We start from the raw sequence: 27,540 nt of genomic DNA, 5'->3' as shown, positions 1-27,540 counted from the left end.
CAGGCTTCCGGGACTTGATCGGGACTCGATCCCAGGACCCTGGGATCACAACCTAAGCCGATGGCAGACGCTTAACGACGGAGCCACCTAGGCACCCCAAGATGGTTACGATCTTGAATTTTATGTGTATCGTACAACATTAAAGAGACCAAAAGTGTATTTTGTGTATTGGGTACGCACGTATCCATGTTAGGATTAAACTCAGAAGTGTCCACATATCCATTATTGTCCAGCATTTGCTCTGGGGCAGAGGCAGGAAATGAGTCAGGAAGGAGAGAAAAACCAACTGCCTAGTTTATCTTTTTAGAAAGATATGAAGTAAACATAACAAAGCACTAACATATGTTTGTTCCAGTGGCAGGTACACAACTCTGTTATTTTATTCCTGGTAGGTGTTTGTATTTTAACATATCTTCTGTTTTTTTAAGATTTTATTTATTTATTTGAGAGAGAGAATGAGAGCATGAGAGGGGGGAGGGTCAGAGGCAGAAGCAGACTCCCCGCTGAGCAGGGAGCCCGATGCAGGACTCGATCCTGGGACTCCCGGATCATGACCTGAGCCGAAGACAGATGCTTAACAGACTGAGCCACCCAGGCGCCCTTAACATATCTTTTTTTTTTTTTTTAAGATTTTATTTATTTATTTGAGAGAGAGAATGAGAGAGAGCACATGAGAGGGGGGAGGATCAGAGGCAGAAGCAGGCTCCCTGCTCGCGGGGCTCAATCCCAGGACTCCAGGATCATGACCTGAGCCGAAGACAGATGCTTACCCAACTGAGCCACCCAGGCGCCCTTAACATATCTTTTTAATAGGCTGTATGCCGAAGCGGAGCTTGAACTCATGACCCTGAGATCAAGAGTCCCACGATGTACTGAGCCAGCCAGGCCCCCCAGCGTCTGTATTTTTAAAAATATATTATTTTAAGCCGTCTGTGTCTGGCTTCCTTCATTTGACCACATCCTGTGTATTTCGCTCAGGCCCTTCATGGCTTATTTATGGAGATACCAATGGATGGATGTGTGGGTTGTTCCAAATGTTCTGCTCCTGTTAGTGGGCTGTGCGCATCATGGGACATCTCTGTGCGCTTAGCGGGGCCAGCATTTGAGGGATAAATTCCTGGAAGTGGGCTTGCTGAGCTTCCTCCTTTGTTTGCGTCATGTGTGCTTCCCCCATCAGGGACACCAGCGGAGCCTGTCTGTCCCCAGCGCCCTCTTCTCCACTTGTCTTGGGTACGTTCTTCCAGCCCCCCGGGGCCCCCAGTGGGGTACCAGTCCCTGCCAACCGCTACTGATTCCTGTGACGTGCAAAACGTTACGGAGCGGTGCATGAACACAGTTCCCAGGGCAGGGGGGACACGACGCCGCCCGGGCCGCGCCCTTGCCTTCCGCCGGACCGCCCTCTCCCACCTGCAGATGGGGACCAAGGAGTTCCTCCGCTCTGCGACTGCTGGGAGCGAGTGACACGGGCGAGGCGAGAGGTGTTGTAACCGGCCGGTCTCGTGCTGTTGCCCGTGACCTCGTTCCGCCGCTCCTTCCGTTCACTTAATTAGACGATGACGAATACATGGCCTTCCCGCCGGCGGAGAGAGCGGGCGGAGCCGCGCACCACCGCCCGACAACGGCGCACGGGGCCTCACGAGGTGCGGGCGCCCCGGGCTGCGCGGCCGCCGGCAGCGCGGACCCCAGAACCGCATCTGCAGCGGCCGGGGACACGCGGCGCGGTCGCCCCGCCAGGTCTTCCCCTGAGCCTCTCCTCGCGTCAGACGAGCTCCGCGGGGGCAGCGGGGACGCCGGCCAGGAAAGGGGCACCGCCGCCTCGGGTGACCCCGCACCGGGCGTGGCCTCTGTCCACCGTTGACCCCGCGCGCCACTTCCGACCTGCGATCAAACAAGGAAGCCCAGACGCGCCTGCGCCCCGCGGCGCCTAGTTCGGAGGGCCCGAGCGCGAGCGCGCGCGCACGCACGCACGCACGCACGCACGCACGCCATTCGGCCGCGCGCTCCCCTCCGCCGGGCGGGGCCGGCGCGCGGAACTCCACTTCCCGGCGTGCACCGCGGCGACGCCGACAGCGCGAAGGAGCAAGGCCGCCGTGCGCCGGGACCGCACGCAGGCACGCACGCAGGCACGCACTCCGGCGGGCGCACCCCTGGCCCCGCCCCCGGAGGCCCCGTGCGGGAGCGCGCCCGGGCGTGCGCAGGGCGGCGGCGCGGGCGCGGGGGCGCGCGGTGACCGTTGGCGCTGAGGGGAGGAGGCTGCGCGGCCGCCGCCGTTGCGCAGATCCGGGCCGCGGCTGTGGGGAGGGCGCCGGGGCCGGTGACCTTCCGGAGGCGGGAGCGAGCCAGGGGGCCCGGGACGCCGAGCGCCGCCGCCATGAACAACTCGGGCGCCGACGAGATCGGGTGAGGACGCGCCGGCCTGCGCCGCCGCCGCCCAGACGCCGCCCCGGCCCCCGTCAAGGTCACGCCGGCGGGCCGCGTTGGGGCGGGCGGCCTGGGGGGCCGGGGACCCCGGCCGGGGCCGCCGGGGTCGGGGGCCGGCGAGCAGGAGCCTGGGAGTCCGGCGTCCCGCCGCTTCCTGGCCGGGGCGGCTCTGGGAGGGCCGGGGGGGGGGGGCGGACGCCGCCGCTTCCTGGCGGAGGGGGACCCGGCACGGGAGCCGGGCGGCGGGGAGGCGGCCCGGGCGTCCCCGCCGCCGCCGCCGCCGCGCCCGAGTTTCCCACTGTGGGATCCGGAGCGGGGCCCCTGGCGGCCTGGGGCGGCCTGTCCGCCCCCGCGCCTGGATTTCTGGCTGGGGGACCCCGAGCGCAGCCCTGGGAGGGCCCGCGGGGCCCCCGCTGCCTCCCGGTCGAGGAGCACCCGGGCCGGGAGCCCGGGGGCTCTGGGACGCCTTGTGTCCCTTGGCGCCTGGACTTCTCGCCGGGGGGTCCTCGAGCTGAAAGCGGAGGGCTGCGGGCGCCCCGCGCGCCTGGGTGCCGGCGTCCCGCCTGGGGCCGCCGGCGTTCCCCGAGCCCGAGCCCGAGCACCAACTTGGCGGGGCGGCGCACGTGGCGGCCCCGGCCCCCGCCGTGCCAGTTCTGCCGCCGCGCAACTTCTTCCTCGCGGCCGTCGGGCGGCGGCTTGCCCCGTTGCCACCCCTAGCCCTTCCCGAAGCGCGAAGAGCAGGAGGGTGCGCGGACTCAGGGCCCGAGGGCCGGGGTCACGTGGGAGCGGCCCCGGACCGTCGGACGGGGCTTCTGCAGCTGGAGTCCCTTCCGGCTCAGCCCCCTCGAGCCCACCAATAGACGGGCTGGAGAGGGAGAAGGAAGGTGCCTCCAGGGGGTGGCGGGTAAGGCTCCCTCCCGGCGCTCTCCTTGACCAGAGCGGGGTTCTTCCCCGGAATCAGAGCCGTGGCTGAAGCCGAAGGAGCCCGAGACGCGAGCAAGCGATCCCCCAGGAGCCGGAAAATCCGTTTCTGCCCTAGGGAGGCGCTTGGTCTAGTTGTCTTTGCGGAGAGCAGCTCCTACGCCATCAGCATGGTTTTACGCTTGCATTTCTCCGTGCAGTTTGGGTTGGGTTTCTGTGGCCTTGTATACGTTTCTCAGTCCCCGAGCTTTGAGGAGGCGCAGTGTGTGGTCAGTCACTGTTTGCGGGGTAACTGGCCTCCCAGGGCCTCCAGCTCCGGGTTACTCCTGTGGACCTAAAATGCCTTCTGTGGGCTCCCCCTCCCCAGACCCCACACCACAGAGGATCGGGAGGAGGACCCTGAACTCCTAGCCCGGTGTGTTTGGAAAAGCTTGTCCGGGGACTGGAAGACGGGGTGTTCTTTGTGTTATGTGGGCGGAAAGTTGCAGCACTTCTGACGGGAAACTAGGGTATAGGGAGAAAGTGCTCCAGAAGTGGGGCAGAGCCTGACCGGAGAGAGAACAGGCCTGCCCCATGCATTCCCCACGGTGCTGGCCTCCAGAGCGCAGCCAGGAGCCGCCCAGGGCGGCGGTCTCCAGGCTTCGGGCTGCTTTTCTCTCTCAGCAGGGAGAGCAGACAAAGGCTAGGAGGGAAGGGAGCCTGGAGACCCCTGAAGTGTGCTGTGAGGATCCACGCCTGGGTCTGCAGAGGCAACTTGGGGACGCTGTGGAGCTAGTAGCAGGTCGGGGTCAGGGACCCTGCCTGGCCACATTCCCCTCCCCACTCCTGTAAATCCACCCGGATCGCCTGAGTTTTAAAGTTGTAGATGACAGGTGTCCCAGAAACCTTTCATTGCTTTGCAGGTAGAAATCTGTTGCTAAAAACTATCGACCAGTTTCTGTTTTACATATAGGGTCCTTGTTTCTGTTCCACTGATGTGGGAGTCCAGGGTCCACTTGGATCTCCTTGCTATGTTTGGCTGTCCTCGGACAGTGCGGCTGATTATCGGGCTGCCTGATGAAGGGCCCTCTTGCAGTTTCCTGTGAGCGGACCATGGTTGCCTACTCTGGGGTGGTTACCATGTGGGAGTGAGTGTTGTGCTCAGATCCAGGTGATGGCAGATGTTAGCGGGATGTGGCGGGTCTGAATGATCTCTGATGACATGCACCTTCGTCTGTGATCTCCTTTGCTTTGGTCTTTGGTCAGCCTCGTCTGAGTGACTCCTGAGGGAGCGGGAAGGGCTGCTCCCCTTTCCTTAACAGGAACCTGCATGTATGGGTGCAGGGGCAAGGCCTCCGGAAGTGTGTGGATGCGTGGGGTGCCATCCAATGGGGGGATGTACTTCTGAGTTTGAGTCTTCCAAGGAAGAGCTTCACGGAGTCTTGGCTGTACCTGAGCCGGCTCACTGGTCCTCGTGAAGTCTGGAGGGAGAGAGGAAGTTGGCTGAGACCGGTGGTTTTAGTTAGTGTTTTCATCGTCCTGATTGTCACAATCAGCCAGAGCAGAGGGAGGGCTGGGTCTTGAGGCCAGAGGGCTGATAGGAGCAGCGGTGTCATGTGGGGCCCCATGTAGCAGGTGTGTGACAGGCTGATATCCTCCCTTGGGGCCAGTGACTAGGGGGACAGGCACTTACCTTGCTGGGGTGGTGGGGGGGGTAGCACTGTGTCCTCTTTCCCGTGCCATAACCTTAGAAGTTGACTTCAAGAAGGGTCTCTCGATTCTGACTCTGGAACTGGTACTGGCACAAGCCTTACAGAGTCCAGACCCCCTGGTCTCTCGGTAGGCCTCTGAGGGCTCCTGGCGTCGTGTTGGTGCTCACAGGTGCTGGGGAGGGGGCTGGTTCCCGTTCGGGCAGAGGTGTCTTGTCCACCTGCCTCTGGGGTGCTGGCTTGTGTTGTGGAACTGAAGAGAAGTTTGAGGAAGATTTTATCTATTGGGCACATGGTCTGGTAAGGCAGGGCCCACTGGACACCCTCAAGGGGAGAGTCCCAGGGGAAGGAGGGACTCCGCGGAGAGAAAGTGAAGCAGCACGCGGGTCGCTTTGAGAGAAGGTGCAGGGAGGCGTCAGGAGTCCACTCCCTGCGGGAGCTGGGAGCACGGAAAGCGGGTGACCTCACCTGTCCCAGCAGCCCAACAGTCCCCGGGGTGCTGGCAGGGTGAGGCCAGAGGCCTGGGCCTGGAAGTGTGGGGACTTGTTAAATGCCTGTTTTCACTGAGCACCCAGGAGGTGGGGAGGGTCCTAATGGTTTGGTTCAGAGAGGTCCTGATTGGGGAAGAGGCCGTTTCTTGCAGTGTAGAGGGTGATGGAGACCTCTGGGGGTAGGAGGTAGAGATGCTTCTCTTCTGCATTTTGGAGCAGAGTCTCTGCCCAGCGGTGCTGACATTTGGGGTGTCCTGGGCACTGTGGGGGCTGAGCAGCATCCCTGACCCCCACCCACTCGGTGCCGGGAGCACCCCCAGTTGTGACAATCACAGATGTCCCCAGATACTGCCCAGTATCCTCTGGCAAATGAGACACCTGTTTGGGAACGTCTGCTCTTTTCGGCCTCGTTCCCAGGGTCCCTGCCACTTGCCCCCATGGTTTAGGATTTGTTTGCCGTAGCGGGACCTAATCTGACGCCTCTAAGGTTGACCGTGGTGTTGGGAGGCGCTCTGGTTGACTTCTGTTTCCAGTGTTGGCAGCGGGTCGAGCATCTTTGCCAGGTGATGTGCCTGCCCTGCTTGCAGAAGCACACCCGGAGTGACTCACTGGTGATACCCTTCCTACAGCACCTGCTGGGAGCCGGCCGGAACTTCATGCCCCAAGTCAAAGCCATCTCTCTGCGGGACAGACCAAGGCTTAGAAGGGCAGGAGACTTGCCCAAGGTCACCCCAGGAGGAGCCAGAGCTGGGAGTCCCGTGCTCCTCGTGAGCCAGTGCGGCCCTTGTAGGGAATGGCGAGGATCAGGGCCAGGCCCGAATGTAGACATTGCAGCACTGTCCATGAGAGGCCGGACTGTCTTCTTAGGCTGACTGTCCTCGTGCATGGTGTAAGGACAGAATTGTGAGCAGGGTCTTCAGCAGGAGGTCACTTGTTTGGTTGAGGCTCTTGCCTGGTGCCAGGGAGTGGTGGGGGACGCTGGTCCTGTCTGGGGGAGGGCAGGTGGAGGGGCTCACAGTGGGAGGCTGCGGGTGTTGTCGGGAGTTTATGCCAGGCACTGAGCATCGTGGGGTTTTCTCTTGCATGTGTCGCTCGACCCCACAGTGGTCTGGGAGGGGGTGATCTCACCTTGCTGGCAGGAGGGAAGCCTGAGCTGCTGAGGGCAGGGCCTGAGCCCCAACACTTGCCTTCCGGGACTTTGCGTCTGTTGCGGTGGAAGGGCCCTGCAGTGGGGTGGCTCCCTGGCTCCTGGGCCAGTGCTGTGTTCCTCCTCCTGGAGCTGCTTCCTTCCCTGCAGGGAGACAAGGTCCCGGGGTGACCTCGGTGGAGGGGCAGGAAGGTGCAAAATAGGCTCCACGTTGTGTGTTCTTTAAGCAGAAAGAGCCGTTTGCTAAACAGCCATGGTTGGTCCCAGGCGCTCTGCTTCTCTGCCCCGCCGCTGCCTTCCTGGTGGCCGCCTCACCAGGCAGGATGGCACTTTCTGAAGCCGGCCTGCATGCTGTGAGGGGGCAGAGCCTTGGTGGTTGGCCGGGACCAGGGGAAGCCGCTGAAGGTTTGCTTTCTGCCCTGAGTACCATGTGGCTGCCCTAAAGTACACAGAGCGGAGCGGCGTGGTCCTCCAAAGCAGGTTTCCATCTCGGCAGGTGGGGGAGGGGAGAGTTAAGCAGAGCTGGGTGCCCCCCGGTGACTGCTGCAGAGCCCCTTCCGAGAGGAAGCCACCGGCACCTGCTGTCGAAGGGCAGGCCCTGGGAGGCACCTCTCCTGGGCCCTCCTGGTAGTGGCATTGCCTGTCCCCCTCAGGAGCCTGACTCTGGGTCACCTGGCAGGGCCTGATGGTTTATGGGGTTTGGGGACTGGGGGGGCTGACTCTCTGCTTCAGCTGAATCACGACACTTGCACCCATAGAGCAGGGACGGTCTGGAGGGGAAGCGCACAGTGAGCTCTCCCCTTAGTCTGCAGGGTCCCGTGGACGCCGGAGATGTAGCCGGTGCCCCGCGAGTCAGGGCGGGCAGCCCCCCGCTCCGGGCTGGCGTGCACACGTACCTGTGGAGACTGGCGACGGTGTTGCTGCCTGGGTAGCGATGGAGCTGGTCCTGGCTGGTCCTGCCAAAGGCCCTGTCGTCTCTGCGGCTCAGAGTTGGGGCTTTGTGCTGGGGCTCTGGAGGGGGCCTCCCAGGACCTTGGGAGCCTTTTGGCTCCTGGGTGTGGGCCCCGGAAAGTCCGTCCTTGCAGTGGGAGGAGAGGAGATGGGAACGGGTGGAGCGGCTAGCCCGGTGCCGCCTGAAGGCTTGGGGCTCTTCTCCCTGAAGGTCGCACCCCCGAAGGTGTCCCCTGGTGTGTGGCTCAGAGAGCCTAGAGCCAGGGGAAAGGGAGATCCTGTTGTTGCCTCAGTATGAAAATCTCTCGTAGCTTAGGACTTTATAGAACTTCTTTAGTCTTGCAGAACGTTGCAAAACAGTAACCAGAGTCGCTAGATACTCTTTCCCCCACCACACTTAGCAGTGGCTGAGATCTTGTCCCATTTGTGGGTGCCCCTCCCATACGCCTTGGGCATCTCGTGCGAAGCACTGGGGAGTGAGCGGAGCCCCGTGACCCTTCATGTGGACGCTTGGGTATGTGCTGTTTTCTAAGAACAGGGACCTTCTCTGAAATCAGTGCAGCACGAGGATAAAATGAGGGCACAGCATTGATACCTTTTTACTATCCAATCCATAGGGCAGAGTCCGGCTTTGTCAGTTGTGTGGATGATGGTATTTCTGGTCTTTTTTCCTTAATGCCAGATTTTGAAATTTAAATGAGGGCTGGAACCTGGACTGGTCAGACGAGTTCCTTCCTCCATAGGTGGGTGGGTGGTGGAGGATTGGGTTGCTTGGAAGGATACCTGTTTATGACCTTACTGTTTTGGTGGATGCGTGCTAGATAGAGACTGGTATTTGTCTCAGTGAATTCGGTTTTGTTTTTTGAGAATGCTTGAGATCTCTTTTTCCTGCATGAATTTGCTTTTCCACAGCAAACCTTTGTTCATTCCTGTGTGGAAGGAGTGGGCAAACACACAGCTCCTCAGCGGTGCCAGCCAGCCTTGGGGCCTTCAGTCATCTGCTGCTCCGTGCCCCTACTGGGTGCCAGGCCCTGTGAGGGCAGGGCGGGTAGGGCCTGAGTCACAGCTTGCTCGGGGCAGCGCCCTGGATGTCCGAGGAGGCCCCACTCCCCTGGGATTGTTTGGAGGCAGGAGGAAACCTGGCCTGATTCTGAAAGGGGTGCGTAGGAGACACGAATTTAAGTTAATGAGGCCTAAATGTAAGCCTCCCTCTGCTGCTTGGTCAGCATGTTCTGGGAGACTTGTCCTTACAGAGCGGCCTTCTACAGCCCGTAGCACAGCCTCCACCAGATGCGCCCGTCCCGGGCCCTGCTCAGCCCTGTCCGTAGTGCGGCGGCCTGTTTGTGGCCATTTTGGGGATGGCAGCGGGTACCTGTCACATCCTAAATTCAGAACGCCCCGCCTTAGAGAAAAGGCTGGGGTGGGAGCAAGCCCCTGACGGGCCTGCTGCCTGTTGGAGGCATTTTGCCAGGGGCTGGCACGCAGGAGCTCGAGTCCCTGGATGGAGCAGGGCTCCGTGAAGGGGTCTGTCCTGGGGTGGAGGACAGGACACCCCTGTTGCTTGGGGGCAGGAGTGCCATCAGCCTTGCGGGGGTCTTTTTGTCTTTAAGCTGAGTGTGGTGGGGTCGGCTCCAGGTAAGGGGACCGCAGGACCCTAAATCCCAGATGGGGACTGAGCCTTGGCCCCACGCTGGTGTCTGAAGCCCTTGCCAATTAGCATCCAGGTCCCACTCTGCGTGTGACAGTGCTCAGAGCCCTTCCCCCTGCCTGCTCTGCCATACTCACCTCCCAAGTTGTGGGAGGCCCAAATGATGTCTGAGGGGCCTGTGCGTCTTGGAGATGCAAGGGAGCTTGGCCCCGGTGAGGGCTGGAATAGCCCCACCACACGGGCCCGTCTCCGGACCTGCTCCAGTGCCTCAGTTCACTTCAGGCCTAGCCAGTCCCGGGGCAGGGCAAAGTGGATGCTGCCCTGTGGCCTGTTTGTGTGGAGCCCCTCCCCAGGGGCAGGGGAAGTGGAAGGGCTCTGTGGGTTCTGGAGCTGCCCTAGAGGTGTCCTTTGCAGAAGAGAGGCCAGTTGGCAACAGGGGCAACAGTGGGGTTCCTCTGGAAAGTTCTAATGTGTCTGCCCGAAAGGACAGCCCAGGCTACCCTGGGGTGGGAGGTGTGGGACAGGGCTCCAGTGCTGAGTCTGGAGCTCCAGGGACCTTCCCGGTGATGTGTGGGTCCTTACTCGTGACCACACGGAAGGTACCTGAGGCTTTGTCCTAGAGCTCCCCGTCATTCTGTTTTGTTGCGTGTGCTTTCAGACCTTGATTCCTAAGTCCACAGTGTTTGCAGGAGCACTGGGGACGTGGGCCCCACAACCCCACCTGGAAGCCCCTGTGGTCTGGGGGCTCCTGTCAGGCCATTTTGCAAGGCCTCGCGTTCTCACTGGTGTGCTCGGCGAGCACGTGTGGCTCTGGACGTGTCGTCTTTGCTTGCGTGTTGTGTCACTCACTCACCACCATCTTGGCAGACCTCGGTGTCGGTTTCCGTGTCTGTAGCTGACGAGGCCGGTGATGGTTTAGGTGGACACATGTCATTGCCACGAGCTTGACACCAGGCATCGCGTCTGCCCCAGCTTCCAGGGGAGTCCCAGCTGAGGATGGGGCAGAGCGCTGGCATCTTTAAGGCAAGAACTGTCTTGACCCTAAATGTTTCTTTGTTGAATTGCAGGAAGCTCTTCGTGGGCGGTCTTGACTGGAGCACCACTCAAGGTAGGTGGTGGGGACCGGCCTGCCTGCCAGGTGCCGCAGGCGGGCTTATGACCTTGGTCTTCAAGTTGTGTGAATTCATCTCTCCCTAGTACCTCGGGTTTTTTGTTTGTTTTCTTTAATTCTTGATTGATTTGTTGTCTTGAATCCCGGGGAGGAGGGGCACTTGACTGGGGGCTGTCCCGACGTCTCAGCGGAGTTAGGGGAGGGACGTGGAGGGCAGGAGACTGTTGGTGCCTGGAGGCTCGCTGGCGCAGCCCCTGAGCTCAGGCTGGAGGAGGAAGCAGCTTGTGGCCGCTGGCGTTCCTGGTGGTCACTGGTGCAGCCTTCCCAGTGCCTTTGGCCGCTGTCACTGTCAGTTGTACCCTTTCTAATTCGTGTGAAGACGTAACGCGTCCGGGTCTGGAGTCCCCGTCCTTTCCCGTGGGCCTCCTGTCCCGGACCATCTTCCATACCCCCCGGTCAGTTGCTGAGCCAGTTTACCAGTTGCTGGTTCCACACTTCCGGGTCAGGCTGAAGAACTAGGAGCAGGTGTGCCTGTCTGCTCCGCACACCAGGCGGGTGCCAGTGCTTAATACTCTGGTGTGTGTGTTTGTGTTCTTGTCCCAATCTCTGAGCAGAGACTCTACGCAGCTACTTTTCCCAATATGGAGAAGTTGTAGACTGTGTGATCATGAAAGATAAAACCACCAACCAGTCTCGAGGCTTTGGGTTTGTCAAATTTAAAGACCCAAACTGTGTGGGGACGGTGCTGGCCAGCAGACCACACACACTAGACGGCCGAAACGTAAGTGTCCTTCCCTGGAGTCCTGCCCCTCCGGCCCCGTCCCATGCTGCTCCGCCAGCCTGCCTCTGCCACTGGGCCTTGGTGGGTGTGCACGTGAAGGAGCGTTTTAGCTTAGAGGGTGCACTTAGAGGGTTGCAGCTCTGGGCTGAGGCACTTAGAGGGTTGCAGCTCTGGGCTGAGGCTGGATTTGGGTAAATTGACTGGAGGCGTGGGCTTGTTTGGGAGAGTAGCTTCGTATTTACCACGGACTCATTTGAAACCTCTACAGATCGACCCAAAGCCATGCACTCCCCGAGGGATGCAGCCGGAGAGGACACGGCCCAAGGAAGGATGGGTAAGGGGCTGGGCGGGGTGGGGCGGCCTCTCCGCATGTGCCGCAGCCCCAGCAGGAAGGAAATACGTACCTTTGATCTGGTGTTTTTGCTCATTACCATTGAGAACAGCAGAGGTCTTCTCGTTTGCTGTTTGAGCAGCGGAGGATTCAGAGGATTGCTCAGATTTATCCAGTGGTGTACATTTGTAGCCAAGAATATTCTTACTAGTCTACCTTGAAAACAAGGAAAAAACCTCCCACACCTGGGATCACGTGTTCCATTTTCTCCTCCGTGGTGGCTCCCACCCTGCCTGCCGGGGGCGGGGGGCGTGTCAGAGCACCCTCTGCCCCTGCTCCCCCCCTCCTTTCTGCTTGCTGGCCGCTCCCGTCCAGGTGCTGGCCGTGTCTGAGAGCCTGGTTGCTGGTTGTTGGAACAGCTGATTCAGAATCTGCCAGTGTGATGGCTCCTCAGGGATCCTCGGAGCTGTGTGTGGCCCCTGATGCTTGGCCAGTTGGAGCAGACCCGTCCTCTGTGCACCATCACCCATTCCTCTCCTTCCCCAACCCAGCAGGTCTCAGAGAAGACCATCATCCAGGACGCCTTTGTCCTAGCAGAAGGGCCTGGCCAGAGCTGGGCTGGAGGCAGGGCAGATGTCTGGCCCAGGGCCCGAGAACTGCATTTCTAGCAGGATCCGGCTGCTGCTGGTAGACAGGGGCTTCAGACCCTTAAAACAGTTTTTATTTTCCCAGTTTTCTATTGGGAAACTTTTTGGGAACTTTACAGAAAAATCAGAAGAGTAGTACATCAAACACCTAAACACATCGCCTAGATTTATCAGTTGTTAATATTTTTCTAGTTACCTGTATTTCTATCCCATCTCTTTCTGTATCTGTCACTCCTAAACTCGGGAGCGTGTATCTTCTAAAAGCATGTTCTCGCACATAACACCCATCCCCGCAGCGGGACCCCACAGCAGAAGCGTCAGCCGGGGCTCCCAGCACCACCTGTGTCCAGACGGGTGCACCTGGGGCTCGGGGGTCATTTCACAGGTGGCTCTCGTAGCTCTTCTCTTCAGACTGGAATCCCAGCCACGTTCAGATTCCATTTGGTTCCTCATGTCCTTCAGTCTCTTAGCAGCTTGACTGAGATGGAGCAGGCACTTGATGGAGTTTGACCCCTAAGTGTACCTGTGAGACCCTCGCCTGCCCCCAGAGTTCAGTGGCATTGGTCCAGAGCCATTGGGACAGTGCGGCCCGGGAGCCCCTTGGACAGGAAGGACAGGGTGTGAGGAGTGCAGTGGGGGGAGGCAGCCTCCCAGGAGCAGGGGCAGAGGTTCTGGTCCTCCTCCTCTACCCACAAGGGACAAGCGTGGGCAAGTGTTTCCCTCTGAGGTGTGAGACCCTCCCCACAGAGGGTGGAATCATTGGGGTCAGGCGAGGCGAGTGAGAACTTCCCATAGTCCTCTTTTGTTACCAGCTGAAAACCTGAGAAAACTGCTAGTTTTCATCGTTATGGCCACCAAACCCCAAGTCCTTACTTTGAGATCATAGAGCTATGTGCTCTCTAGCTATTGTGATTCAGGGTAATTCGATACAGGACCCACCACATGCTCTGCACATGCATTTGAGTGGTGGTGCTGGACCCCTGTCGCCCCGGGTCTCTGTAGGAAATTGAAAGAAGAGTTATGATAGTTGGCTGATTGTGTTTCTCTTTAGTGGGTTTTTTGGAGTGTTTTGGTCTGGCTTTTAGCTGGGTCTTAAAACCAGGCAGCGCACATCACATACTCACTATGGGGAGCGTTGTGAGGGTTTCCCACACGGACTAACCATTTTTTCCTTCTTAAAACAGCAGAAAGGACCCAGGAGCGATAACAGTAAATCAAATAAGATATTTGTCGGTGGGATTCCTCACAATTGTGGTGAGACAGAGCTCAGGGAATACTTCAAGAAATTCGGAGTGGTGAGTTGTCCCTGCACCAGAGCACGGCGGGTCAGGGTGGGAGCGGTGGAACCAGGTGTCCATGGAGGTTAAGCCTGGCAGCTCTCTCCTCTGGGCCTGTGTCTCCCCCAGAGCAAGCCAGAGCCCGGGAGAGGATTTACTGCTTTTTCAGGCAAACGAAAGCTCACCCTGCCGGTCTCCTGGAAGGCCCTTGTGATTGGTTGTGAGCGCCATGGTGTAAAGCACTAGATCGTGTTGGGGAGAAGCGGGGTTTGGCTTGCCCAAGGGAGCCAGCCTGCTGTCTCTCGTCACAGGAGGGAATGTCCTAGGCCAGGTCCTTACAGCAGCAGTGCAGACCACCAGCCCGGACCCGGAGCCACCCTGCTCCAGCGGCTCACGCTGTCCACCAGGCTGCCAGGCACCCCCTCCCTGGCCAGGGGTCGTGAGAGTTTTGGACCTGTCACCTGCTCAGTGTTTCCTCAGTGACAGCAGACCTTCTCCCAAGGCTGGTTTTGTTTCTGGAAGAGGCTGAAGTCTTTTAGACTCTTCTTTTTTTTTTAAGATTTTATTTATTATTCATTTGACAGAGACAGGCACAGCGAGAGAGGAAACACAAGCAGGGGGGGTGGGAGAGGGAGAAGCAGGCTTCCCGCTGAGCAGGGAGCCCGATGTGGGGCTCGACCCCAGGACCCGGGGATCATGACCTGAGCCGAAGGCAGACGCCCAACAACTGAGCCACCCAGGCGCCCATCTCCCCTCTGTTTTATTCCATGAAGTGGATTTTTCCTTTTTTATTTAGGGGAAATTTACATTAACAAAATTAATCATTTTATTTTATTTAAGATTTTATTAAAAAAATTTTTTTTTAAGATTTTATTTATTTGAGAGAGAGAGAATGAGAGACAGAGAGCATGAGAGAAAGGAGGGTCAGAGGGAGAAGCAGACTCCTTGCTGAGCAGGGAGCCCGACGCGGGGCTCGATCCCAGGACCCTGGGATCATGACCTGAGCCGAAGGCAGACGCCCAACTGACTGAGCCACCCAGGCGCCCCTCTTTTAGAATCTTATGGGGGTTTAGAGTTACTTGGGCTCCTACAGGAAACTCCGTTCTAGCAGGGCAGACAGAAGAGAAGACGGGGGCTAGCAAGCAAGCTCGTGTGGGGTGCTTGTGCCCCAGTCATCCGAGGCAAAGGCACGGGGTCACCCCACGCTCCCACCTGGTCACACACCCTGTTGGTGGGACAGCCCTGTTGCCTCACTCCCACCTGTTTGTCGGGGGCGCCTGAGTGTGCCGAGGACCTGGGCCAGGAATGAAGAGTGCCAGAGCACATGGTGATGTGTGCTCAGTGAGCCAGGGGCCTGGGAGAGAGAGGGGTGCTGGCTGGGCGGACATCTGTGAGGGAGTGCCAAGCCAAGCGCCGGTCAGCTGGATGGTCTTGGACCTGCGGCTGACCACCAGAGCTCTGGGTCCTTCTGTCCCAGCATCTTGGTTTTTGTCTGTGAATGGAAGGGAGCACTATGGGGCTGGGGCCTCCAGTGTCCGCCCCGTGAGCACTTGGGGCAGAGGCAGCATGCACTTCCCCTGGCCTCCTTCAGGCCCTGTGAGTCTCAGGCATCAAACCCCATAAGGCTGGCCTTTTGCCTCAGGACTTCCCTGAGGAGTGTCTGGAGATGTTCCCAAGCTGTCTGTTTGCCTCGGGAGTTTTGTGGTAGCCAGATGTGCCCGTGGCCGCCCGTGGCACCCGGATTCTCGAGCACCCGTCTCTCTTGCAGGTCACAGAAGTGGTTATGATCTACGACGCAGAGAAGCAGAGACCTCGAGGTAAAAGACATGGAGTTTGTCCTTGACCTCCCCTTCAGATGGCAAACTATTTCACAATTAGGTGGTGGTGGTAGCGAGCATTGCCTCAGAGAAGGATGATTTGGAGACATGATTAAAACGTAGGCCCTTCCTGTGCAGCCCCAGCCTGTCTGCTTCCCAAGGTCAGACGTCACCGTGTTTTTTTGGCTCGTTCTTTCGAAGTTTTTACAACTTGACATGAATTTCAATATGGTTCTGTTTTTAAATGCGTACTGAAAGATTGGTGCTTTTTTCAAAGGGTGCACTTGTCACTCAGGGCTGCGTCCTGCTTGGAGTCCCCTGCCCAGGCAGGTCTCATTCCATGGCGTCAGGCTAGGTCTGCCCCAGCTCGGCTTGAACGTGGACTTTCCTTTATCCATCCCATGCTTTTTTCCTGTTTTTCTTGTTCCCCTAAGCCCGTGGGGCAGCGGGAGGAGGGTGAGGAGCCGCCTCAGCGCATCCCCGGCGGGTTCCGGGAGCGGCCCACGCTCGCACGTCCAAATTGGTTTGTGGGGCTGGGACAGCGGGCACCCGATTTCCGTGCCCTTTTTTATGATTATTATTTCTTTTTCTTTTTCTTTTTTTTTTAATTTTTTTTGTGGCTGCTGCTGTTTGTGCCCGCCCGTCTGTTTTGGTTCATCTGCCGCTTTTGGACCGGCTGTGTGGGCTGCCCTGCGGTCTGGGCGCCGTGCAGCCCCCGCCCCAGCCCCGTCCGAGGCCCCCCTAGCGCACAGAGCCGGCGCCACCGCAGCATGCGCCCGCCATGCTGGAGAATAGTTTGCCATTTGAACTTCCATCCTTCTCTTCCTCCATGATAAGTGACGTATCCTCACTTCATGTCGATTAAGCTGTTAAGTCTTAGCTTAACTTTAACGTAGACATACATGCTTAGTGACGTACTTAAGTGTCTCATAGTAAAGTACAGTAACGTTAAGTAAGTTGTTTTTCCTTTTCTCTCTGTGAATTGTTTGTGATTAACGATATCTCTTTAGATTTCTCTTCTCCAGGTGCTAAATTATATCACACAGGTACAGGCCAGTCCCGCAGTCAGAGGAGGGAACGGGCTTTGCTCCAGTGGGGTGTAAACGAAGTTTCAGTGTGTTTCTGTCCGCTTCCTCAGTGGTGATGTCGCCTCTTGACAGACAGATGCACCCCTAGACGCCCCGCCCCGGGGCTCCTTACCCAAGACTCACCGCCTCTTGCGCTATAACGGACCACGCGAGCCCTGTGGTTGCAGACACTCCTGCACTTGGAGAAAATGTTAACTTTTTAACATGCTGTTCATCACCCATGTTGTGTTCCACCATTTGCCTCCGGTCTTGTGAAACTTCAGGACTTGGGAATCCTGAGGGCTGCTCTTAGAGTCATACCCCCAGTCGGCCCCCTGAGGCCTCGCCCTGGGCCTGGGGAGCACGTCGAGCCGCCGTGGGCTGGGGGGTGCAGGCAGGAGGAGCTGGTGGGGAGAGTGCTTCGGGCTTGACCTTGGGACCCATGTTCCGTGGGGGCTCACAGTGTCCTCCACCTCAGAGAGTCCCTGCGAGCACGAGGCCAGCAGAGGGCGGGAGCGACAGAGGGGCATCCCAGAGAGCTCATCCTGCTTTCTCCCCTTCCCAGGTCTTTTCCAGGGCTCCACCTCCCTCCTCCTTCCTCCCTCTTGGCCAATCCAAGACAGTGTCCCTGTCCCAAGGGTTCTGCATGTGTCTCACTGGGGACAATGAGGCCCTGACCTCACCCCGGCCGCTGCCGTTGCTCGCCTCACACCTTCCTCTTTGGCGATCCCCCGCCCCGGCTCCAGCTTCTGTCTCCTGTGTCTTGCTGTCATCGTTCTGCAGCCGTGTTTCTGCTCCTCCTCGCACGCCGTGTGCAGGTTCTTGTGTGAGCGTGTGCATAGTCACACTCAGACACACGCGCGTGCAGAGACACGTCCGAAGCCTCTGAGTCCCGGGTGTCCCTCCCTGCTGGTCTGTCATCCCCAGGTTTCTGAGCTGTCTTCTCCCCCCACCCCCTACCCCAAGGTTTTGCCTACAGTCTTCCCACACGGCCCAGCGCCTGCAACCTCAGCGTCCCTCTCCCGTCCTCTTGAGAGGCCTCGGGCTTGGCTGCTCCTTCCCGGTGCCCCCTCCCTGCCCGCTCTGGCCCTGCGGCCCTTGGAGGCCCTGTCGGGCGCAGGCCTGACCCGGGCTCTTTGCACCGGCCAGGTCATGCTCTGTCGCTCTGTCCCCGCCCGCACCCCGTGCCCTTCTTCAGCCCGGTCTGGGCGCTCGGCCCTTCCCCTCACCCGTCTTTTGTTCTCCCGGGTCTTCCGGCAGCTGGCTGCCGCACGCGTCCTTTTGTGCTTGGAGCAGATGGGCCCCGGGGAGGCAGTGCAGTCGGCTGAGGACCAGACATGCCACCGTAGCTGGGCGGTCACACTCACCCAGACCAACCAAACTTCGTTTATACTGCCACTTTCTTGTGTTTGGGAAAGGCTAAATTTTTTCCCCTTTAAAATGCTCTTTTTGATGACACGGTGCCTCTTGCTCTTGCTGCCGACAGCAGAGTTTGACCTGCTGGAACCCACTGTGGCCTGTATCTTTGTGTATTTTACTTACGTAGCTGCGTACAGATAGATAAGTGTATACACACGTATGTTCCTGTGCAGGACTCCTTGGGCTTACCCAACGGTGTTGGATAAGCTTAGCGGGGCACTAACTGTAGAGACCGTACTCCTGTTTAACGCGCTAGAACCATAGACGTCAGCACTAGTTGCAAAGCGAATTGCAAGCCGAGGGGGAGAATCTCGGGTTTCAGAAAAGCAGCCGCGCACCCACGGCACACACCCCGCCGGAGGCGGAGCTCGCTGGAGCTCGCGGCCCGCTGCCCTGCTGCAGGGGTGCGCCGCGGCCCCCTCCACAGAGTGCTCTGGCACTCTCCGGGCGCACCGGGCCTGCCCCTGGGCCAGGCCCCCGCCCCTCTCCTGCCCGGGCTGCCCCGTCTGTGAGGCCAGCCCCTGGGGGTTCCCACCGTGTCTCCACGTGGAACCCCGCCTCCATCACCGGCTCGGGCCCCGCCCTGCAGCCTCACATACTCCGCTTCCCTGAAACCCTTGGACGACCCCTCGGCCCGGCCCTGATACTGTTCATCATCCTGTTTTGTGTCACAACGCCCTGCTACCTTGATTCACTCTTCGTCGTTGGCTAGGTTTTGGATTTATTACTTTCGAGGACGAACAATCAGTGGACCAGGCTGTCAACATGCATTTTCACGACATCATGGGCAAAAAAGTGTGTAGTTGTAGTTTTATTTTACCTTAAGACCAAACCAAGTCTTAGGCAACTTAGGGATTTCACTGGAAATGACAATTCCTGAACGGAAGAAGGGCCGGGCAAGTCGACCTGGGGCATTGTGCTGTGTGGGCTTGGGCCTGCTCCTGCAGAAGCAAGGGGCCCTCCCTGCCCGAGGGTTCTGCCTGTGGCGTGGCGTCTCCCGTCTCGCCAGCTCTGCTCCCGGAGCCCTCGCTCTGGATCACCGGGGACTGGTGGGTGGGGTGGCCCCCCGGCCGAGGGGCACGGTCTGCGGGGGCCTCCTGGGCTGGCCTCCAGTGAAATTGCAGGTTGCCTCAGGCTTGGTTTCCGTGACCACTCCTTCAGATGTCTGTCCTGCATTCCAATTGCCTCCTGCCACCCCGTGATGTGCGGTGGGCAGCGGACCTCTGACCACAGGTTCCGTGTCAAACCGAAAGGGACGTAAACATCCTGAAGGATTGGTTTTTTTTACTTGGGTCACTTACTGTGAAACTCCGGTCCCAACCACATGCTCTCGGTAGTACTTAACTCCATGCAGTCAAGTGACCTCTGGTTCATCTTCATACTGTGTTGCTGCCGTGGAGGCAGGCTGGCTCAACGTGGCCCCTGCTCCTCATTCCACTGGGCCCCAGAGCGCTCTAAAGCGAATCGCGGGTAGAAATTCTGCAGTGGGGGATCCCTGAGAGTTAGCAAGAGGCTTTGGGTCCACACGTTTGCAGGACTCCTGTCCCCGTCCTTCTGAAAGCGGCTCTGCACGCCCGGGCGGTCCCCGTGGGGGCCACACAGGCAGCATTTCCTTGCGCCCTTTGACATGCCCTGCCCTTGGGACAAGACCACGGCCACTTTTGTCAGTTACGACATTGTGGAGGGACCAAGGCACCACAAGTTGGCTGCCTCCCCAGCGCTCCCACCCCAGCCCCACAGCCCATCCCCGAAAGCTGATAAACGCAGCCGTGCGTGGAGCTGTAGTTACATACAGGTGGCTGAGGTTTTGTTGCAGGCTTCATTAATTCCGTTTGAACCTGACTAAGCAGCAGGCACACGTCCCGCTCCAACGTTCATTGAAGCTTTTAGTTTAAAATTAGCATGCAGATTTCAAGGATGCATGCCAGTTACGAACACAAGTTCAAAGGAGTCCACGTTCAATATTTTAAGGTACTGTGACACTTAAAACTTGGAGGAAGCCTGTCCTGCTCTAGGGGCAGAAAGGCTGCTAAGTGCACGGATCTGCTCCATCTTCAGGCGGCCGACCCCCCCCCCCCCCCCCGCACCGGTTTTGTAGGACGCATCGGTGTCTGAGTCTGGTCTGCACGGAGCACAGAGCGGAGACTGAGGTGGCTTCTCGGTGTGGGGCTCAACTTCTAAAGTAAGGTGCACACGTGTGGGAGCCCGGCTCCCGGCAGCAACCCCCGGCCTCGCCCTGTTCCCCTTGCCCGACCTTCACTGGTGGGCAGGCCACAGCAGCCCCTTGGTTCCTTAGTGGGGGTTCGCCTCCGTGAGGGGCTTGGGTCCCACTTCTAATTAAAACCGGAGTGCCAGTGGCTGCGTCCAGGTTCTGAGAGGAAGAGGGTAAAAATTAAAAAAAAAAAAAAGTTTAGAAGGGCTGCTCTGCTTTGTAAGCAGGAACCAAATTCCCTTAAGGAGAGTATGTGAAGACTCATTAATTTGAGTTCTTTGAAACGGGTCCCTTGGTCCTGCTGTCACATCGCCTTGAGCTAACGGGGATTTTGTTCCTATCCGTGGAGTGTCCTTGGGGCATCAGGAAGGTGGGATCTTGGTGCCTCTGTCCCACTTCCTGTTTGTTCTCCAACAGGAAGGGGTCTTAAGGCAGAACCGATGGAATTCTGAATACATAATGCTTAGCTCACCAGACTTGAGACCCCAAGGATGACTCCAAGTGGATTTATTGTCTCTTCCTTCCCATTAAAATTTATCATAAAAAAAAAAAAAAAAAAAAAAAACTGGAGACTCCAATGCTGAGGCAGCCCTGTAATTGGGGGATTTCGGGTTGTCAGTCTGCCCGCATCTTAGAAGCTGCGTAAGGGAGGGAGCCTTCTGGCGGCCACAGAGCTCCATGCTAGGAGGGCACGCACGGTCCCTCCCGCTGTCCCAGCCCCTCCCAGTGCTGTGGCTCCTGACAATGTCCAAAAGAGGCAGGGTCCTGGGCTGCTGACCTAACACAGTATGAAGATTGCTTACTGATTCAAATGTCCATTTTATTGCATGTTTGTTTACTTTTTTTGTTAGATGTAATGTAAGATTCTCTTTATCACATCCATTCCCTCTGACATTATTTTGAGTTAATTGAGATTCTTTAAGCGTTAGCCTGGGGAAGGTAAGTCTTTATCTTCCATTAGACATTTTAAATAAAAAACCTAAGTAAACCAACTGTGTTTCTCAGGTATGAGCTTAAAACGCAGGCAGGGTGGGCGGACTCTGGAAAGGTCCTGTGTGTCTGTTGGCCTGGCTCCCCCCAGCGGAGGTCCCTCCTCCACCGCGGTGCTCGGACAGCATCCGGCTCCTGCCGCGCTGGGGCCCTGGAGAGGCCTGGGGAGAGGGCTGTGATTGTTCGGTCGGTCCTGGTCTCTGTGTCCCTGGGGTGACGAGGCCATTGAAGGAGAAAGCTGTCATTTCACCTTGACTGAAAGACCCTTGTCACACAAAACTCTGAGGGTTCTTGGCCTTCGGTCCGTGCTCTGCAGCGGGTAGGGCTTAACGTGTCTTACGGTTGCATCCGTTGTACCTGAGAAACATGTTCTAAGCAAAAAAGAAAAAAAAGAAAGAAAAAGGAAAATTATAAATTTTTAAAGAAAAAAAATACTGGCCTAAATAAGGTTTATAGTTAAGTATTTAGTTTTAAGTCATAAGATGCTAAGTGTAGTCGTAAGTTATCTTGAGGGTGTGTCTGAAGGGAAGGGGGTCCAGGACCCTCGGCATCTCCCTAAACCAGAGCTTCGTTTGTCTAGGTGGAAGTTAAACGGGCTGAGCCACGGGACAGCAAAAGCCAAGCGCCGGGACAGCCAGGTGCCAGCCAGTGGGGCAGCCGGGTCGTGCCCAATGCCGCCAATGGCTGGGCAGGCCAGCCCCCACCCACATGGCAGCAAGGATACGGCCCGCAAGGTACGGTCCAGCACCCAGAACCGGTCGTGCCCCAGACGGCCGCCTCAGGGAGGCCTGCTTGGAGGCCGGGGTCCCAAGCCTGAGGGGCGGCAGCTCCCCACAGCTGCGCACGCCCTTTTCCTGCAGACACGGCGGAGGTGGGACGTGCTGGCTGGACAGGTGTGCAGGCCTTTGAGGGAGTACCTGAGGGCAGAGGTGGGGCTCCCTCCCCGCCCAGCCCCAGGGTCGACCCACACAGCTGTGCGCTCATCCCAGTAGCCAGCACGTGGGCTCTGTGCTGGGTACCGGTTAGCGCCGGAACCTTCCAGCAAAGCCCCAGAGGGGCGCTGTCCAGTCAGCTCACAGATGAGAGAGGGGCTGGCTTCCCTGTGCTCACCTGGTCCACCTGAGCGTGGTGTGACCCTCGGTGGTGTGCTTGGGCCACAGCCAAGTTCCCCACCTGCGGTTTGGGCAGACGGGTCTGACTGTAGCCAGCAGAGCTGCCGCGAGCGTCCTCGCCCCACGTGCCGTGCTGTGGAGGAAGGGCCACGCAGGTCTGAGGGAGCAGTCGGATGCTGCGTGCGGCCCGCGTGCTCTCCCTGTGGTCCGTGGCCGTGCCGGGCATTGCCTCTAGGGGGAGGCTAGGAGGACCTGGTGGGTCGTGGGTCGTGGAGTCTGGCCATTTCAGTGGCTCAGATCACATGCTTTTAGGGAGACTGGGGCTTTTGGCCGGCCTCTTGGGCCCTCTGAATCTGCTCCTGCTCCCGGGGCTCTGGGCTGTCAGGGCGTCTGTGTAGGGTCAGCGGAGTGGTTAAGGACAGCTTGGCAGAAGGGTTGAGGTTCCCAGGGGCCCCAGGACAGGATCTGGTAGCCACCGCCTCCTTTAGAAACGCAAAGAAGGGACAGTGTCCAAGGAGGGGCAAGAGGAGGCCAGGTAGGTCTGTCTGCACCCAGAGGCACCTGGCGCGCTGCCCCCAAAGCTTGCAGATTGGTCTTTTTAAAAATATTTTATCACAAAATAAAACACAGCCGGGGCGCCTGGGTGGCTTAGTAGGTTAAGCATCTGCCTTTGGCTCAGGTCATGATCCCAGGGTCCTGGGATCGAGCCCCGCATCGGGCTCCCTGCTCCGCGGGAGGCCTGCTTCTCCCTCTCCCACTCCCCCTGCTTGTGTTCCCTCTCTCACTGTGTCTGTCTCTGTCAAATAAATAAATAAAATCTTTGTGCCGCAGTGGGGGAGGGGGACAAACAGCCATAGGAGACCAGGTACTGAGGCCAGAAACTTTTGCCCACTAGCACTTGGCTGGAAGCCGGCCCAGGGCTCCCACCACCCAGCCTAAGGTCCCACCTGTGCATCTGAGCCCCTGGTCCGTGGGGGTCCCCTTGACCCTTTCTGATGGGTTCTGTTGAAGAGCCAGGGCCACCTGACCCACGGGCTTCTCTTGGGGATCCTTCCCCTGTAGAAGCAGGACGTGAGTGGCAGCCCTTTGCCCATACCCAGGTGCCTGTGTTCCTGGTCCACCACGGGCTCCTCGGATGCCTTCCTCGGGCTGGGACGTCCTCCCTGTGCCCGCGGTACGGCAGGACGCCAGGCCCCTGGAGTGTGTTTCCAGGAGGGCTTTGCCAGCAGAGCGAGAGCTGTTGGGGTGGGTCAGCTGCCAGTCTGGGACATGGACAGGACACCAACCACTCTCTTTGTTTTCCTGTTTAGGAATGTGGGTTCCAGCAGGACAGGCAATTGGTAAGTCCTTATTTGTGGGTACCCGAGAGAGAACGGAGTCTGAAATGGGGTGGGACCCCGGGGGGGCCCGGGCACTGGGAGCTGTGTGCGCCACACCCTTTCCCCCTCACCCACCTCTGCGTCCTGTGTTCCAGGTGGCTATGGACCGCCGCCTGCAGGGAGAGGAGCTCCCCCACCGCCCCCACCATTCACCTCTTACATCGTGTCCACCCCTCCTGGAGGGTTCCCCCCTCCTCAGGGCTTCCCACAGGGCTACGGTGCCCCCCCACAGTTCAGTAAGTCCCGTGGGCCCCTGGAGTGGGGCGGGGGGCCCGTGCTGAGATGCGACCCTGCAGCCTGGGCCCGGCACTCGCTCGGGGCACGTGGCTGGGGCGCTGCCTGCCCTGGTCCGCCTGCTTGCGGGGCCGTGTGCGAGGCACGCCTGGTGTGTGAGGGAATGTGCGCCCTCGCTGGGGCATCTGGATCTGGTGGTGGGACTCAGCAGTGAGGGGCTGGAGAGCGTCAGGCGCTCTCGTCTGCTGGGCTCTGGTGCGGCACCTGGGCCTCGGGCAGCTAGTGCGCCTGCGAGGCTCCGTGCTCGCCCTTGGTGGGAAGGTGGCCCTGCGGCCTCGCCTGGCGCACCGTGGCTGACTGCTGTCACTTTGAGTGCCAGGCGGCCAGCCCAGACGGTCCCGCGCTCCTGCTGGAAATGGAAAGTGCTTGGGGGTCTGGGTGTGTTCTGTTGGAGGGCACCCCGGCGCAGGTCAGGCCACGGGACAGCTGTATGGCCCCTCACCGTGGCCTGGACCACATCTGATTTTAGTTGTAAGCAGGAGGTGGGTGGATAGAAACGGGGTTGTCGAGCCCCAGGACAGAGGGGAAGGCTTGCCGTGATGGAAGGTTGGCGCTGGGTCTGGCAGGCGGGTTTTGTCCTTTTCAAGAGGACGCCAGTGCAGCCCCTGCCTGTGGGGTCCCTGCCGAACGCTCGCTGTTGGGGGTGCGACAGGCCGCCCCAGGCCCACACTAGGGACATCCCCAAGGCCTGGCCGCTCGGTGGGTTCAGCAGGAAATGGTGCGGCGGCTTCTGGTGGGCTGGGCTGTGGTCGTGCACCGTGTCTGTGTCTTCCTCTCCTGTTTGTGTGCAGGTTTTGGCTATGGGCCTCCGCCTCCACCACCGGATCAGTTTGCCCCACCGGGGGTCCCTCCTCCACCTGCTACTCCGGGGGCAGCACCTCTGGCTTTCCCTCCGCCCCCGTCTCAGGCCGCCCCGGACATGAGCAAGCCTCCAACGGCCCAGCCGGACTTCCCCTATAGTCAGTACGGTGAGTTGGAGACCTGCAGGCGCGGCCTGGGGCCCGGGACCTGGCCCCACCATCTCCTGCCTTCCTCCCTGCCAGCTGGAGTGTGGCGGGAGGCCCGCTGTGCAGGGGCTTGTTGCAGAGGGTCAAGCAAAATGAAAAGCAGGATTTTGGTGTCTCGGGTTTTGGGTTTTGGGTTTTGGCTAGGGAGCTAGTCTTAGAAAAGCATCGATCGTGCAGCAGGTGTCCAGGCCGCGTGGCTTCGGGAACCCGAAGCTGTGACAGGGGCCCTAGGAGGATGACGCGAGGGCCTTTGGGGCACCCCCAGCAGGCCCTGTTCCTGGTTGTCTTGTTTTCTTCTGTGTGCAGAGCGCAGGGCGGGCACCTGTGGGCCACGTGGCTTCGTGGCTCTGGTCAGTGGCAGGCATGGGCTCGGGTGTTACCGTGTGCTTCACTCGAGGGGCTGGTCATGGAGGAGTTGCTTCTGAGCCTGGGGTCTACAGGGTGGCGACCTGTGGCCTGTGTGGGAGGAGCTCATGTGAGGACAGGGTTAGGCCCGGTGTCCGGGGGTCTCCTGCTGCCTCTGCTGGGCCACGCGGGTGGGGCTGCCTGTCGCCAGGGCTCCCAGGGCTCTGCTCTTCCCACTTCATTGCTCAGACGGTTTGGCCTAAGACCGCAGTGCCTGCAAGTTGAAGCTGTCTTGCCCTCGAATGCCATCCGTGGCCAGCTGCTCCCGGCTGCCCAGCATCGTGCGGTCTTGTCCCCCTTGCCGCTGTGCCCGGCAGCGCTCCCCGAGTGCATGGGTTGTCAGCACCCCCTCCCCCCCCCCAGCAGTTCCTGCTGCGTGTGGCGCGCGTGAGCAGCCCTGGGTGGGGGTGTGCCGACCGCCAGCGTGGCCCCGCCCCTCTGCTGAGGCTGCCCTGGGGTAGTCACCCTGGTCTCGTCTCTTGCCAGGCCTGGGTACCTATTCTCAAGACCCGTCAGGCTTCGGGCCCATACTTTGTTTACACTCTTATGGTCAGGCTGAGCAGTGATGTGGCCTAGGTAGGTGGCACCTCCTCATCCACGATCCCCACTCTGTCTGCACCCGGGCAACAGACATCGCCTCCTCTGCCGTCCTGGGCGGGGGTGGACCTGGCGGTGCCCTCGGGACGGGGCCCTTGCCGGGGCGAGGATCTCGACTGGCCACGGCCCCATGGCCCCAGGAGCTCTGCTTCTGCTGGGCAGCAGACACAGGCACCCTGTGCCTTTGTGCACCCTCTGTTGGGGACCCAGGGGCCCCGGGACACGTCTTCATCCTGGGTGTGCAGTCTGGTGCCGTTCCCCTTTCCAGAAGTGCCTCCCATGCCTTTAGAGGTCAGCAGTGCAGGGTCTAGGTCCTGTTTGGGGGAGGGACCTGCCCGGCCCAGGCAGTCCCTGCGGGCATGGCGTCGGGCACGCAGTCTTGCCCCACACCCGCCGGTTCTATGGAAGCTGCCCGCTTGGGTCAGCTCTGCAGGGAGGACTGTCTCGAGTCTGGCGGGCATCCGGGGGGGTTGCAGGGGGAGGCCTGGCGCTAGTCTAGTCTGAGCTTTTCTTAAATTCTGGGGGCTGTGTCTGAGTTCCCCACGCATGCCACTCAAAAATAAACTTCTGGAAGCCCTCGGGCCACCGAGCCAGGCCAGGAGCTCTCACGTCTCCAAGCTCAAAGGTTTCCAGGGGCTCAGATGGGCTGCTAGGGCCCAGCCCCGGGTCCTTGGGAATGGGTGGGGAGGCGAGGCCGAGCACGGACCAGGGGGCTCCTCGAGGTCTCTGAGCTACTTTTCCTTCTGTGCGGAGACAGCGGTCGGGGTCCTGTGGGGGAGCAGGGTGGGCTGTGCGGGCGTGGACCCCTCCTAGGCCGTCGGCGCAGAGCTGCGGTCCCGCCCCCGGCTCACTGGGCTTTTTCCCTGCAGGTTACGGACAGGACTTGGCTGGCTTCGGACAGGGCTTCTCAGACCCCAGCCAGCAGCCCCCCTCCTACGGGGGCCCCTCGGTGCCAGGCTCGGGGGGCCCCCCCGCCGGCGGCAGTGGCTTTGGACGAGGTCAGAACCACAACGTGCAGGGATTCCACCCCTACCGACGCTAGCCGGACGGTGCCCTGCGGACGCCGGGGTGGCTGAGACCCAGGATTTAGAACTTGTGAACTCGTGACAATCACAAACTTGGCAGAAAAATAGCGACTCGACGGTGGGGGGCGGGGGGCGAGAGGCTTTTGGAGGCGGCTGTGGGTGTCTGGACTGAAGTTTTTAAATATATTTCTTTCTCTAACCCATCAGCACAATAAAAAAAAGTCACTGGTTCAACAACAGGGTTTAAAAAAAAATGTCTTCAGCTTTAATTCAAAACTTCAGGTTTCTTTTTCTTCCTTTTTTTGAAATTATTTTCCTGAGCCTTTTGTTTTACCGTATATTGTAAACTTTTATGTTAAAGAAGAAAAATATACATTTACAAATTGTGAGATTTTTAAGAGAAATTTTCTACGATGTATACTGGCTTATTTTTTAATTTAAAGCAGGGTTTCCGTGGGCACTGGTGGCAGCGAGGGGCGTGTTCAGTGCCTCACTCCCGGCTTCGAGGGTTGGGGCTCGTCGGCCCAGAAGCTCTGGGAGCTTACAGAAGAAGTCTACTGAGCGTGTTTTGTTTTTTGTTTGTTCCTTGCTTTTGTCGACTGACCTGCCCGGCGCCGTCTGCAGGTGCGCTGTGGGGGCCACGCCCGCCCAGCCTCTGCCGGCGCCGCCCCGCGTCCGCCCCAGCAGCAGGGACAAGGAGGCCTTGTCAGCCGCTCTCCCGCGCACGTGGTTTCAGGGCGTCCCCACTGACCAGTTTGACCCTGGTTTGAATAAAGAGAAGTGCGTTTGGATTAGAAACCCA

At 59.2% G+C, this 27,540-nt stretch overlaps 1 protein-coding gene across 12 annotated transcripts; it reads left to right on the top strand.

Moving 5' to 3' along the window:
• Positions 1-659: 659 nt before the first annotated feature.
• Positions 660-27,540, top strand: DAZAP1 (DAZ associated protein 1). 12 transcript variants are annotated; one of them, XM_064573508.1, is made up of 14 exons: positions 660-2,400; positions 10,335-10,375; positions 10,993-11,159; positions 11,428-11,493; positions 13,322-13,432; positions 15,183-15,231; positions 16,242-16,277; positions 18,430-18,512; positions 21,500-21,653; positions 23,342-23,371; positions 23,506-23,646; positions 24,496-24,672; positions 25,603-25,692; positions 26,583-26,722. In XM_064573508.1, exons 1-13 carry the CDS (start codon positions 2,372-2,374, stop codon positions 25,680-25,682), a joined length of 1,164 nt encoding a protein of 387 aa, XP_064429578.1. In that variant the 5' UTR covers positions 660-2,371; the 3' UTR covers positions 25,683-25,692; positions 26,583-26,722. The 12 variants fall into 12 exon arrangements, with proteins under 12 accessions (XP_064429578.1, XP_064429572.1, XP_064429594.1 ...); XM_064573502.1 differs by lacking the exon at positions 25,603-25,692 and having other exon boundaries at positions 13,325-13,432; positions 26,583-27,540; XM_064573501.1 differs by lacking the exon at positions 25,603-25,692 and having other exon boundaries at positions 662-2,400; positions 26,583-27,540.

Source organism: Mirounga angustirostris, unplaced genomic scaffold (assembly GCF_029215605.1).
Source record: "Mirounga angustirostris isolate CCGP_5_RB_7025 unplaced genomic scaffold, mMirAng1.0.hap1 SCAF_1, whole genome shotgun sequence".
NCBI lineage: Eukaryota > Metazoa > Chordata > Mammalia > Carnivora > Phocidae > Mirounga > Mirounga angustirostris.
Note: the sequence above shows the minus strand (reverse complement) of the source record. Positions and strands in the feature narration are given on the sequence as shown.